The sequence below is a fragment of the Eschrichtius robustus genome, chromosome 9 (genome assembly GCF_028021215.1).
Source record: "Eschrichtius robustus isolate mEscRob2 chromosome 9, mEscRob2.pri, whole genome shotgun sequence".
NCBI classification, from domain to species: domain Eukaryota; kingdom Metazoa; phylum Chordata; class Mammalia; order Artiodactyla; family Eschrichtiidae; genus Eschrichtius; species Eschrichtius robustus.
In genome coordinates, this window is record NC_090832.1 from 51,791,193 (window position 1) to 51,805,719 (window position 14,527).

General features: G+C 40.2%; 1 protein-coding gene across 3 annotated transcripts in view; it reads right to left on the bottom strand.

The window, feature by feature from the left end:
- Positions 1 to 1,363: 1,363 nt before the first annotated feature.
- AFG1L (AFG1 like ATPase) overlaps positions 1,364 to 14,527 on the bottom strand; it is a 199,941-nt gene continuing 186,777 nt past the window's right edge. For 2 of the 3 annotated variants that reach the window (XM_068551089.1, XM_068551092.1), the window contains exons 11-13: positions 7,981 to 8,121; positions 3,608 to 3,721; positions 1,364 to 1,708 (exon numbers count right to left, since the gene is read on the bottom strand). In XM_068551089.1, coding sequence (XP_068407190.1) covers positions 1,475 to 1,708; positions 3,608 to 3,721; positions 7,981 to 8,121 — 489 coding nt within the window. In that variant the 3' untranslated portion in view covers positions 1,364 to 1,474. The remainder of the gene's footprint in view (positions 1,709 to 3,607; positions 3,722 to 7,980; positions 8,122 to 14,527) is intronic. The other variant, XM_068551090.1, reaches the window with a different exon arrangement.

Consider the following 14,527-nt stretch of genomic DNA (forward strand, 5'->3'; position numbering starts at 1 on the left):
CTCGGTGCTTTGTGACCACCTAGAGGGGTGGGATGGGGAGGGTGGGAGGGAGGGAGATGCAAGAGGGAAGAGAAATGGGAACATATTGTATGTGTATAACTGATTCACTTTGTTATAAAGCAGAAGCTAACACACCATTGTAAGGCAATTATACTTCAATAAAGATGTTTAAAAAAAAAAAAAAAAAAAACTACAATGAGGTATCACCTCACACTGGTCAGAATGGCCACCATCAAAAAACCTACAAACAATAAATGCTGGAGAAGGTGTGGAGAAAAAGGAACCCTCTTGCACTGTTGGTGGGAATGTAAATTGATACAGCCACTATGGAGAACAGTATGGAGGTTCCTTAAAAAACTAAAAATAGAACTACCCATACGACCCTGCAATCCCACTACTGGGCATATACCCTGAGAAAACCATAATTCAAAAAGAGTCATGTACCGAAATGATCATTGAAGCTCTATTTACAATAGCTAGAACATGGAAGCAACCTAAGTGTCCATCGACAGATGAATGGATAAAGGTGTGCCACATATATACAATGGAATATTACTCAGCCATAAAAAGGAATGAAATAGAGTTATTTGAAGTGAGGTGGATGGACCTAGAGGCTTTCATACAGAGAGAAGTAAGTCAGAAAGAGAAAAACAAATACTGTATGCTAACACATAAAATATGGAATCTAAAAAAAAAAAAGGTTCTGATGAACCTAGGGGCCAGACAGGAATAAAGATGCAGATGTAGAGAATGGACTTGAGAACACGGGGCGGGGGAAGGGTAAGCTGGGACCCAGTGAGAGAGTGGCATGGACATATATACACTACCAAATGTAAAATAGATAGCTAGTAGGAAGCAGCCACATAGCAAAGGGAGATCAGCTCGGTGCTTTGTGTCCACCTAGAGGGGTGGGATGCAGAGGGTGGGAAGGAGATGCAAGAGGGAGGAGATAAGGGGATATATGTATACATATAGCTGATTCACTTTGTTATACAGCAGAAACTAACACAACATTGTAAAGCAATTATACTCCAATAAAGATGTTTAAAAAAAAAAAGCCAGGGTCATATAAGGTACCATGGGGGAAAAAGAAAAGAAATAAGATCATAAAGCTTTCCTTGTTTTGAATTGAAATGTAGATTTTTTTCTTCCCCTCTCATAAAGATGTGTTTCTATTGTGTGGCTACCATGTAGCCAAAGCTCAGAGATGTCCGGACACCCTGCATTTACCGTGTGTGTGTGTGTTCAAGGTTCATTCAGGTGGCTTAATATGAAACCAAAATGCCTAGTCCTACATTCAACTTCAGGAGTGCTGATTTTAATTTTGTGGTGCAGAAATAAGGCCAAATAAATAGGCAAAAAGTAGACCTAAAAATGGCTTTAACTTACTAATCCACTACATCTTTGACAGCAATTTTAGATAAAAATGGTCCAGAGGACAAAGTGCTTAATTAATGATGAGAAAATGATTCCTTCAAGTCCCATAATAAAGAGTTCTTCCCTGTGGTAATGATTTGCCCAGAGTTTTATTCATGCAAAAGTGACGGCTACTTCTTGCTTCTGTCCCCTTCATTCCAGTATTGTTCAGTCTGCATTTCTGTGAGTCGGGAAATTGTGCGCTGAAATGCAAAGATTTCCTCTTCTCCAGTAAACATGGCGAGTCCTTCTGCTGAGTCCTGGTTACCAAAAAACAAAACAAAACAACAACCTAGCACCAATTAAAACCCCCACAACTAAAAATTTAAAGAACTAAGTACAGGCTTTAAAAAATACTTCTTGGGTTTATATTACAAAATATTCTATAAATTTTTTTCATATACAATTTCTTAAATTAGACTAGAGAATCAGCTAATTTAAACCAATAATCAATAAACAGAACAAATTACCAGGGAGAAAACATTCGATGAATAATTAAAGCTGAAACAACACCCCAAAATCCAAATAAGAAAATTTTTGCTCAGATGAAAGTTCTCTACAAAATCTAACGGAAGGACATTCCAGACAGAAAAGGAATTTTTTCTCAAAAAGTGCACAGCAGAAATAAGTAACAGAAAACCCCAGAAGTTCTGGTATGTCAGGACGAGGCTGAGACCCTCTTCTGAAGCTCCACAGACAGGGCCACATTCCTGAGGGGAGGCCTGAAGACGAACCTCTGAAGAGCCTTTTCCAAACTGGGTGACTGAGATGTCTCCTGTGGGCCTGGAGATCGTGCCTGGGAGCTTACTTCGGGAAGGCCAGAGCTGCTTTTGGTCTTGAACTGCTTGGACACTTGATCCTCCCATGTAGCAGCTGAGCTGGGGAGCCCCCTGTGAGGCCAGTAAACATCCTGGGACTGGTGATTCCAACACCAGCCTGTGGCCAGAAGTGAACGTTGTATTTTTGTCTCTTTCCTTAGGGGTTTGCTATTACACTCTTTCAGAGAAAAGTTCTGGACTCCTAAGTCCAAGTTACTGACCTACTGTAAAACTGCATCACCCTACGGTCACGTGCCCTGATTTCTTCATGATTATTAGCCCCAAGTGCTTGGCTTACTTTGCCCTGTATCTGAACCCTGATCAGAAGAAAAATTTTAAAGCCAATGATTTAAAGGACTTTAGGAACTGAGATCATGTAGCCCCTTAAGTGTATTCTTCCAAATTGTTGAAGACTTTATTTGGATGTATCACTCTTAGAGAAATGGGATCATAAGCAGCTATTTATTTCTACATGTAGATTTAAATGATCATATTTTGAAAGTTTACTTTTTAAAGAATTATTGGCCTCATTTTCCCAGATTCCTGAGAATGTGTAATTTCTACTCAGGTCAATAAGGAACTGTCTCCTCATTCCAAATAGCCTTTCAACACTGGGGTTGAAAGAATGGGGCTGGCCTCATTCTGGGGGTGAATGTTCATAGTTTTAAATTTTTGACTAATACTTCAATTGCCTACAGTTGAGAAATATACCCTGTAACATTCATGCAGAAGAAGGAAATGCAAAGTCACTTCTGCTTGGCTTGGGGTGAAGCACCAGACTCCAAGCTCCAGGAGAACTAGGCCAGCATAGGCTGGTTACCAACAGTGTGTCCCCAGAGCCTGGCACCCACAGGTGTTCCACAAATGTCTACAGAATGGGGGTTAGGAGATGAAGCATGGATTTCTTTTAAAGCAAGGGCCTTGCCAGGCACTTCATAGTCCTGGAATAGCCAGTTCACATGGTTGGATACTGTATCATGCACTCTACAAATCCAGCAGACATGAAGAAGGATATCCAGAAAAGGCAGCATGGTGTAGCAGAATGCCGAATGAGCCCAGAACCAAAGACGGTGCCTGGATCCAGCTCTGGCCTGCCATTAGTCAGTGGTGTAACCGCAGGCCCATTAATCCACTTCCCTGGACTTTGTTTTTATCATATGCAAAAATGATCACGAAGATTCCTTCCACTCTAAGGCTGTAATTCTCTACATTTAGTGATGCTGAGGATACGTCTGCTATACTGGCTTTAGAAGAGAGCAGCAAATCAGTGGTTAAATACATACTGCATTCCTTCTTCAAAATGTAGCCATGCATCAAACCAAAAACAATTAAGCTGTTTTATAATAAAAAGAGATTATGTTAATATCGCCTACCTGGCTCAGCCCCAAATCATCCATCAGTATTCTGCTTTGCTCCAACTCACTGTCATGATGTTCATACAAAAATAAGCTTGATATGGGAGTTGATGCAGAGCAAATTATGCGCACCTGAAACAGAGGAAAATGAGTAAATGGTGTTACTCCTTACCTTTCACAAGTTGAAGGTAAAAACAAATTTCTCATAAAATAAAAATCTGTTTGTCATAACAGGGAGCTTGGATTTTTGCTTTTAAAATGTTCATATTTGTTCTAACAGTTTGAGTCTCTTTAAAGTGATATATATTTTTAAATGGTTCTAAATATATGCAGCAAAACTGGTACTTGGCGAAAATACACTTTTATGAGTTTATAGAATGCATATTTACAAAAGAACAATGCCTTGAACTCCTCTTTCAATCTAAGTAACAGTCTTAACTTTATTTCTACTTCTACACATTTTCTCCGAGTCCTATCTTTATTTTGGAAAAAAATATATTTTAAAGCTTCAATCTATGACATTTTTTTTCCTATTTCATTAATCTGTTTTTCTAATTAGAGATTTTAGCTGATTATCCTGAAGTTATCCTAAATTATCCTAAAGCTACTAAAAATTTCATTAATCTCCATGCTTAAACGTCCATAAAAGAAGCATAAGCAAAATGTGGTTGTCAAAGTTTCAAAACTGGCAGGACCCATTTACACTGTATCTTCTTCATGAATAAAAATCTTGCATAAATAAGTGAATATAGCATTTCTTTTTAAAAAAATAATTATATGGAAATCTCTCTTTTTTAAAATTTATTTTTATTTATTTTTGGCTGTGTTGGGTCTTCGTTGCTGCACGCGGACTTTCCCTAGTTGCGGCGAGTGGGGGCTACTCTTCGTTGCGGTGCACAGGCTTTTCATTGCGGTGGCTTCTCGTTATGGCACACGGGCTTAGTTGCTCCGTGGCATGTGGGATCTTCCCAGACCAGGGCTCGAACCCGTGTCCCCTGCATTGGCAGGCAGATTCCTAACCACTGCACCACCAGGGAAGCCCCAGCATTTCTTTAAGGTGGATTTCAATATTTGGAAAACTTTTTTCCTATTTCTGGAATATCTCTGAAATGTAAATAGACAAACCACATAACCCATATTCAGATAGCCTAGGATCACAGATGTTTCCAAATGTATTTTTGAAACAAAATACTTTTTAAAAAAGCCTTTTGACCACGTCCATATTTTTTCTTATAGTTTGAGTCTCTTTAAAGTGATATTTTTAAACTGCATAGTACTTTACAAATATTTCCACACAGCTTATACCACCCTCTGAAGTAGGGAACAAAGGTTTTTTGTGTTTTTTTTTTAAATAAATTTATTTATTTATGGGTGTGTTGGGTCTTTGTTTCTGTGCGAGGGCTTTCTCTAGTTGCGGCGAGTGAGGGCCACTCTTCATCGCGGTGCGCGGGCCTCTCACTGTCGTGGCCTCTCTTGTTGCGGAGCACAGGCTCCAGACGCGCAGGCTCAGTAGTTGTGGCTCACGGGCCTAGTTGCTCCGCGGCATGTGGGGTCTTCCCAGGCCAGGGCTTGAACCCGTGTCCCCTACATTGGCAGGCAGATTCTCAACCACTGCGCCACCCGGGAAGCCCCCGGGAACAAAGGTTTTATTGGGCAACCTGGGGCCTGGAGAGGTCTCAACTTGTGATAACAGCCCAGATCTTCCAGTTCTAAGTTCAGTGGTTTTTCCATTACAACTGAGGCTGACATTTTTACCTGACTGTTTGGAGCCCATCTCTGTGTGCATCAAAGATGCTCCCCAGATGCACCGTTACCACTTTGCTGCATAGGTGACTGCTAAGTTCAGTGCATTGCTACTCTACTTATACCCTGAGTTTCCAGAACCTACATTTATTTCAGCATCCTGCCAGACATCCTTCAAAAAGACTAAGCTTGACATTAATATTTCTTGATTACATAGTGTTTTGAGTGTACATACGTGATCATATATCAGAAACAGCTTTTTTATCTTTATAAATTTTATTTCCACTAGTTTATATACAAAACATACTCTTCTTGATGTTTAAGGAGACCTGAATTTGTTTTCAGGATTCACAGCCATCTTTTTAAAATCATTATTTAAGTAAATATGCTGATACTTTAAAATAATGTATTGATGTTTGGGACTAGTCTTTCTATATCCAAATGGCCTTTTACCTCCTCTTATAAATTATTTAAATCACAAATGATACTTTTTTCATTACTTAGATGGGAATGCCCTCATTTCACAGATACATCTAGAATACATTCTAGAACAATGTCTGTTTAATGCTCCCAATTTCTGAAATAAGATAATTTCGACTATGCTTTAAAAAAAGAGTATAAACTCCAAATGCGTGATTTAGTTAAAGCAAATGTTAGGAGAGTAGTTCTGATATTTCATCATATTGCCAGATAAATCTTTTTGTCTAACGAAGACGTGAAATAGTGGGGGGAGGTAGGATCAGGGGGTGGGACTAAGGGGTGGGGACCATAAGCTTTCTTTAAGGTATTCCTAGCCGAAAGATTAAAAAAAAATAAGAGTTTATCAATCCTCCAGTCTAAGAACCACCTACCAATGCCCCTCTCCCACTTTCTTCTTGAAGCACTGCCCTCTAAAAACAGAGTGCCACCTCCAGGCGATTTATTCTGGACCCCATGCGATTATTTCAGAGCAGAGTCTCTGGATGAGTGACCCAGAAGGAGACAAGTGACAGGACTTGACCCCTAAGCTCTGGTGTTCTCAGCTTCCTGCCTCTGCTGACTCCCTGCTCGCACACCCCCTGGAAGCATGCAGCAGATTTTGATCATGCTCACTAAGGCAGGCTGCCCTCGGCGTTGCACCAGAGCCACGCAGGCTGCCCTTCATGCTCAGGCCCATCACAGGGCCTTTGCTGCAAACTCGCCACCCTGGTGAGGGCTCTTCACCCTGCACTTTGAGCTTGGCCATCACACCTCAGCGTCTGTGAGCAGCACCTGAGGAACTGGTGAACGAGCAGGCTCCAGGCCCCATCCTTGGTCCTCATTTGCTGGTGGGGGTGGGGTGGGCTCTGGAATCCGGATCTTAAGTAGCTCAGGTGATTCTGGTGCAGCTGGTCCTCAGCAGGACTTTCCATGCCCACCCCCATGTCCCACACAAAGATCAGTTTACTCTCCCCCTGTACTCTCACAGCACCAACTCCCCTCTCTTTCCAAGAGAACATCCCAGTGAGGACTTTACACTCAGCTCTGCGCACATTTCATTAGTGTTTCTTCAGCACTAGACTATCAGCTCCATGAAGGCAGGCACCATGTCTGGCTTTGCTTGTCACTGAATTAGCACTGTGCTTGGCATGATAAAGGTTGTTGAATGAATGAATAAAGGAAACATTAAAAATCTCACCTCTCCCTCCCAGCAGATTCTGGTACTTTCTCCTCCCCTCAAAGTCCCTTCAATTTTAGAATCACTGCTCTATCTCTTTCTGTGCAAGGAGTAAGGAGGAAAAACTGTATCTAACAGTGAAACAATATTTTACTCTAAATTGAAGTGGTACTTATACTTTACTGTAAATATATATTTATAGGTATATACTATTAATCGTGGCTCACCTTCATTGAAAGCTTACTGTACGCCACACGATGTTCTAAGTACTTTACATGCTCACGTACCTCACAACAATCTTATGAGGTAAATACCATTATTGCCTTCTTTTGCTAAAGAAGCCAATTCAGGTTCAAGAGGTTAAGCTGGTCTTCAAGGTATTCAGCCTGGTCCCAGGGCCTACTCCTTAACCACTAGGCAAACTGCCTCTGATGAAGGGACAAAGGCTCTGCAATTCATGCTAAAACACCTGGATTTTTTTTTTTTTAGAGAGATGACAGTTACTGGGATTTCTGGGTCAGAGGGAAAGAAAACTCTAATACTGAGGAGGGCACTTTAGTCATTCATTCATTCATTTTGTTCATTCATTATTTTATCAGTCCAATAATTTATTCATGCAACAAGTATTTATTGAGCACTCAATCTAGGTGAGGCATTGTGTTGTGCATCCTCATAGACAGAGCACATTATATGTCTGGTTGAACGAAGGATTTGGTAATATAGCAGACTGTCTTATGATGGGATTTTTAATATAGTACTATTACTATTACTGCTACTACCAATAGTACTTATACAGCATTCAGCTTGTGCCAAGTGTTGTTTTAAATGGTTTACCTGGATTAGTTTATTTTGTCCTCACAACAGTTCTCTGAAGTAAATACTATTATTATCTCCAATTTGCCGATGAAGAAACAGGTACAGAGAAGTAAGTGGTAGACCAGGATTCCAGCCCAGATAATCTCGCTCCACAGTCCAAAATGTTTAGTTCTGAGAAAATGTACCACATCCTTACCTTGAAATCATAAAAGTTATCAATGAGAGTTATGAATCTCCGAGCTTGGGTCCTCTTTGCCAGGGTAAATTGTGGAATGTTTCGTAAAAATACTGTATCAAAATTCTTTGACAGTTCCAAATAGTCACTGGCTCCAAGTGGCTATAATTAAAATGAAATAAAGAATAGAAAATTGAAATAAGCCAATTCTGGTTGAAAACATCTCTTTTTCTTGTCATGGTGTGATCTAGGTGGTAGCTTTGGGGTAACTTGACCAAACGGGGCAGTGTTTTCAGAGTAGGCTGAAGACAGAGTTCACTATACTGTAACAGTGCTGTAAACAAGTAAGAGAGAAGGCAAGACCTTGGTGGGAAGTGAAAGAATAACTCTGGCCACCTCCGCTGGTATCTTGTAGGCCCCCCATCCTAAATCCAGTCTTTACTCTTTTTTATTTATACGACATGACTTTAAACACACCCTGACAAATCCCTCCTACGACTTAACTGCAAACTGTCACTACTAGTAAATAGAGCTGTCTTATCATGGCAGCTGAATATTATGTCACCATTTTGAAATAAAGACTATGCTCCAGCATGAAAAGCATCAGAAAATATCTTTCATTTAATTTGAGGTACAATTACTCAAGTACAATGTAGTAAACACTGCTAACCTCTGTAAGGAATACCAGAGGGTTTTCATGAGCAGAAGTAGACCAAGACCTCAAGCATAACGTGGTGCAGCTGCTACCTCTACACACGAGGAGGATGCAGCACTCAGGGTCCACAAAACCATTCACAAAGGTGCCACCTACAGATGTAAAGTGCTTGCTCCTGAAACAGGAAGTTAACTCACGACAGTTATGAAAACGACTTGCGAACACTCTTTGGGGTTAGGAACACTCCCAGGAGAGTCACTTCTCATTTTAAGTTGTGTGTGGATGACTGTGCCCTGTGGGCAGGAACCATGAGCAGGGCCAGGAGAGTGTTTCTGGCCCTGCGAGAATGTGGAGGAGACTAGCAGGTCAGGAGCTGCTCTCAGGTCCCTCTGGAAGCTCTTGGATCCCAACAAATGATCCCTGGGACACAGATGGCTAAGCCTCCTGAATTTCTGGCAGAATTCATTAATACTCCTCCCTGTTCAAAAATGTCTCCCTCACTGGGGTGGTAATTTGCATTAAAACTCCTGCTTTCAGAAATGTAGACAGGGCTATGTTCCTGGGAGAATCAGGGAATTGCAAGGAAGGGGAGAGTCATTCTCACCTTAGAGTCCATCCATTTAAGGCCACCACTATACTAATGACCAGCTAAAATCAGTTACATTCAGAAAACTTCTAGTGGAGGTGTGGGGAGGTAAGAGTAAATCAGAGAGTGAAGCTCGGGGGAGGTGGTTCCCTCAAGAAGAGCAGTTCTAAGAAGGATGCAGTAACTACGAGCCTAGGGCGAAGGGGCACAACACCAAAGAGAGAGCACAAAGAATGACATGATGCCTTTGAAATCTGCTTAGAGAGGCCCCTTCCCCCCCTCTCCTCTCACCAACCAAATAACAAATGGGGCCAGAAAAGAGATGACCTTGCCTTTTCCATTTCCCTTCCCTGGCTGGATAGCCTCTACCTCCAGACCCAGAGCCTGACCTTAGCTGAGACTCCCTGCTCACCTCAGCCATAGGCGCTCGAATGTGCGTGTGGTTTATTTTGGTCTAACCTTGACTCTGTTATGAGGAAACACTGCTGTCAAGCTTGATGTGGACCAGGAGGGTGTGTTAACAGAGCAGCTCGGAACAAGGGCTCTAGACAGCCTGGGTTTGAATCCTCAGTCTGTAACTTATTAATGGTGTGTCTTTGGCAAGTAACCTAATCTTTCTGTTCCTTAGTTTTCCCATCTGTAAAATGAGAATTGTTTCCTATCTCACAGCGTTGTGAGGATTAAACAAAATAATACATGCAAAGCATTTTACACAGTGCCTGGAACATACATTACCACTCAACCCACTTTAGCTGCTTTTTATTTTTATTATTTTCAGCTCAAATGATTAGGCTCAGTACAAATGAGTTGAAGGTGTGAAGAAGTGTCATTCTCAATAGGACCAGTTAGCGTTGCTCTACCCCCCCGACTACATGCTAAACCCTAAATCAGCCTTTGTGCATTTGCCTGTCCTCAGAGTCACAGCAGGGACCAGATGAGACTGTGGAATCCCATGTAATGAAAACAATTCCCGAAAGGGGGAGGGGGAAGGTAATATACAGTGTCTTCCTGTAAAAAGGAGAACTCATACAATAAGACACTCATGCTCTGAGGGTGACACACACTACTTTTCTGAGATCGGTTAGAATTTAGAGTCTCATCTTTTGTAAATCAGAAATTATATGTAAAAAAAAATGTAAAACCTCATCTTAGGTATGTAGTTATGTATAATTAAGCTCACTCTTTATGCATGGATATGATTTCTATCAGTATAACTACATGCCCAAGGAAAATCATTATCAGAAGTGCACTGAAGTGCCTAGGGCAGCTGAAAATCAGAATTCTGCCCACTCAGCTATTTTTACAAATTATATACCTTTGTCAGTAGGCTCTGCATTTGCCATTATACTGGCAAATATCCCCTTCCTTCATATCCCTCAGACAATTATGTGCTCATTCATGTAAAGAAAACTAAGCTTAATATAGTTATCTATCTCCTTTAAGAACAATAGTCATTGGGGGAAGTTGTTTAATGGGTGCAGAATTTCAGTTTGGGATGATGAGAAAGTTCTAGGGATGGAGAGTTGTGATGGTTGCACAGCATGTGAGTATAATTAATGCCATTGACATGTACACTTTAAAAATGATTAAAGTGGTAAGTTTTATGTTATATATTATTTTACCACAATAAAAAAATAGTCATTAAATAAAGGAGAGCTTATTAATTACCAAAGAAATCCCAATTTAGGCTATGAAGAGAGTAATATCACCTTTTTCTTTAAAAATATGAAAAATAATGAAATGTATTAATCAAAGAAGGAAGTCTTTTCCCCAAAGAAATCAGCTCCAAAAAGATTAGTTTAAAACATAAAGTTTGTGGCGCAGTGGTTAAGAATCTGCCTGCCAATGCAGGGGACACGGGTTCGAGCCCTGGTCTGGGAAGATCCCACATGCCACGGAGCGACTAGGCCCGTGAGCCACAACTACTGAGCCTGAGCGTCTGGAGCCTGTGCTCCGCAATGGGAGAGGCTGCGATAGTGAGAGGCCCGCGCACCGCAATGAAGAGTAGCCCCCGCTTGCCGGAACTGGAGAAAGCCTTCACACAGAAACGAAGACCCAACACACCCAAAAATAAATAAATAAATAAATTTAAAACATAAAGTTTTAAAAAATATTTATTTAAAGAGTCTGTTTTCTTATCCTGGCTTCGATGTTGAAGTGTCTAAGAAGTGACACTCAACAAACTTCCCCAGGATCGAATCTGGGGAGAGATGGGGGTTTCTTATTAGTTAGAAACACTATTTTTCATTAATTAAATAAGTTAAATAGTTGTGAGAGAAAATACCATAAGGACTTTGGAATTATGGTCTGTCATGTCTAGTATGTGACCTTGAGCAAGTCTTTCTGAACTTCCATTTCCTCATCTGTAAAAGAGGGATCATAACCTGTCTCATAGGTTTGTCCCAAGGATTTGATGCATTGATTGCATGTAAAATCTTACAACAGTGGTGGTTACACAGTAAGTGATCAATAAATGTTAGTTCTTAACTTACAGAGTTCATGTGAGAAGTAAGTAAAATGATTTATGCATAGTATGCTGTTTGGCATACAACACTTAATAAATAGTAGCTATTCTTTTATTAACTATTAAATAACCTTCTCCTCAGCTCACAAAGCCAGGCAAGTGAACAGTTCAACAGTTCAACAGTCCAGTCTGACTCTGCCTTTGCACTCAGGAGGTAAGAGCCACTCCCTCTGGTCCTTCCTGTCTGTGGTCCACCAAAATATCTGCCCTCCTGGAACCTCAGCCCTCCATGAAGTCATATGTAGAGGACAAAAATAGCATATGTCTCAGGCCCTCTCCTTCCCACATGTCTTGTGGTAATAACACGAGCACCTGTGTGTGGTAAAGCCCCAGGCCCACATAATGAACAGCCCCTAACCCAGTACATATCACATAGGAAGTGCTTAATATTTATTGAACGCATTAGTGAGTGTATGAATAAAACACAACATAGCCTGGGGAGCAGGCCTACTCCTTCTTTTATACCCATTTGTCACCAAAGTAATTGAAACACCTACCAAAAAATCCCACTTTTTCTTAGTTGGCCCAAATTCCTCACTCCCCAGGTAAGCCTTTGTTGTATATCCTAGAAAACACATGTAGGAACATACTAGAAAAGATATAGACCATAATGTTAACAATGGTTATCTTTGGATAGTGGAATGAAAGATTAATTTTGTTTCTTTGTTATACTTTTTGGACTTTTTATCCCCAGTGAACTTGTGTTACTTTTGAACAGCAAAAACAATAATGCTTTTTTTGGAGATCATTTTTATAGCGGGCATCTTATCATTTATGCCTCACCTGTGTGAGATCATAGTATCGGTTTTGTCATGGACATTTCTCTTTTTATCCCTAAGCTTTCTTAATCTATAGAAGTAGGATTTTTTTCAGGGACATTTAAAAAAAGAAATCATAAGCTGAATGCGTGTGTTCTCCTTTAAAGTTTGACAAAGGAAAACGGATTTGATATTTGGGATGAAATCTGACTTTGGTTGTATAGTTACATTCAGCTAATGATTCTTCACACCAGGGAGACAAGAGGGAGGGAGGGGATGGGATGAATGGCAGCATTCCCAAATAGTTCATGTTAAGCCCTCATGGCCAAGCACCAGAGTCCCCAGATCAAAGGCCTAGTAATGTCAAAATGCAAGTCTTTGCCTTTAACCCTTGTTGTTTTGTGTGTATCAGTAAAGAGTTCACCCTGTATATTACAAAGAGGAGAGACACATATGGACCTCAGAAATGGTCCTGAGATTAGACAGCAGATGATGTTAATTGTGCATCTTTTCTTTAAAGCAATGAATTGGAATCTAGATCTCGTCTTCGCAGACCAACTTTCTATAATCAAAAATAACTTGCATATATTTATTGCTACCCTTTGAAGAAAATGAGTGGTAAAAAATAATTTAAAATAACGATCGACATTTCTATGCTTATCACAATTAAACCTGATGCTTACCACAATTAAAATAACTAAAATTCACTGCAAAATTTGTTTTCTCCAGGAAATTATGCTATATACTCAATGAGATCTGTACATGAATTGGAAATTAAAAATTGCTTATATAAAATTAAAAATCAATAGTATACAATATTTACAGCTTGTTAGGTATATGTTAGCCCAGCTTGTTAGCCCAGGTTGATATGCTCCCATTGATATCGTGTCTTAATCTGAGCAATTTTTCTCCACGTGAGCTTGATGACCAGCGCATTGTGTTCCTTTTTTCCATAACTGTCAGACAATATCCAGTCCATCTGCATGTGTTTATTACCTCTGCTCTGTTTTCTCTCTCTCTCTCTTCCCCTTCTGCTACTCTAAATGAACCTAAGTTAAACTTCATCATCTCCATTTCTTTTATCCTTTCTTTTGTATTTTCTTTTTTTCACTTCTTCATGATTCATTCTGGATAATTTCCTCTGACCTATATTCTACTCCACGATGCTTCTCCCTAGCTGTGTTTTATCTGCTCTTAAACTCATCCATTGAGTTCTTAACTTTGGTTGTACACTTTACAGTTCTGGAAATTCTACTGGTTCTTTTTCAAGGTTGATATCTCTCTTTTTATATTTTCTAGATTCCTACACTTAAATTTCCAAGCCTATCTTTCTTTTTAAATCTCTTTGAATATGTAAGCTTAGTTGTTTAAAATATGAACTCATAATTCCAATATCTGGTGTTTTAATTTTATTGTCTTGTCTCCTCATATGTTTGGTTAACTTTGTGTACTGTATTTTTTCTTTGAAAAAAAAAACACTTGTAGAACGAATTTCAAGTTCAAGGCTTGAAAGTATTCTGAGCTACTTGGCTCACACAAAGTTTGACTGAAGTCCACAGAGAGCTGGTTTACTTTGGGCTCACTCTTATTCCTAGAGTGCAGTCCTTTAGGGCTCCAACCAAAGTGGAGAGCAGTTTACTAGGTCCCCTACCTTTTGTTGGCCCTAGTCTTTGCCTTTTGTCTCACTACCCAACTAGGCTGCCAAAAGCAAGTTCAGTTCAGCTCAACTTGTTTTTTAAAAGAAGACTGCTAGTGCTCACCAATGTCTATGTTTTCTTCATTTTCCTGGGCACACAGCTAGATTACATTTAGGTGTGGCCGTGTGATCAAATTCAGGCCAGTGGAATGCAACAGAAGGTGATATGCATCACTTCTAGGTATGGCCCATAAATACCTCCCACACAGACTCCTCACTTCCTTTACTCATCTCCTGGTTGAACAGAGAGGACTCTGAGGACTTAAAGGAGGGTGGAGGCACAAGAGGGATGAAGCCTGGATCCATGAGGGACCACAGGGAGCAGTTTCCTGGCTAACCTGCACTGGAT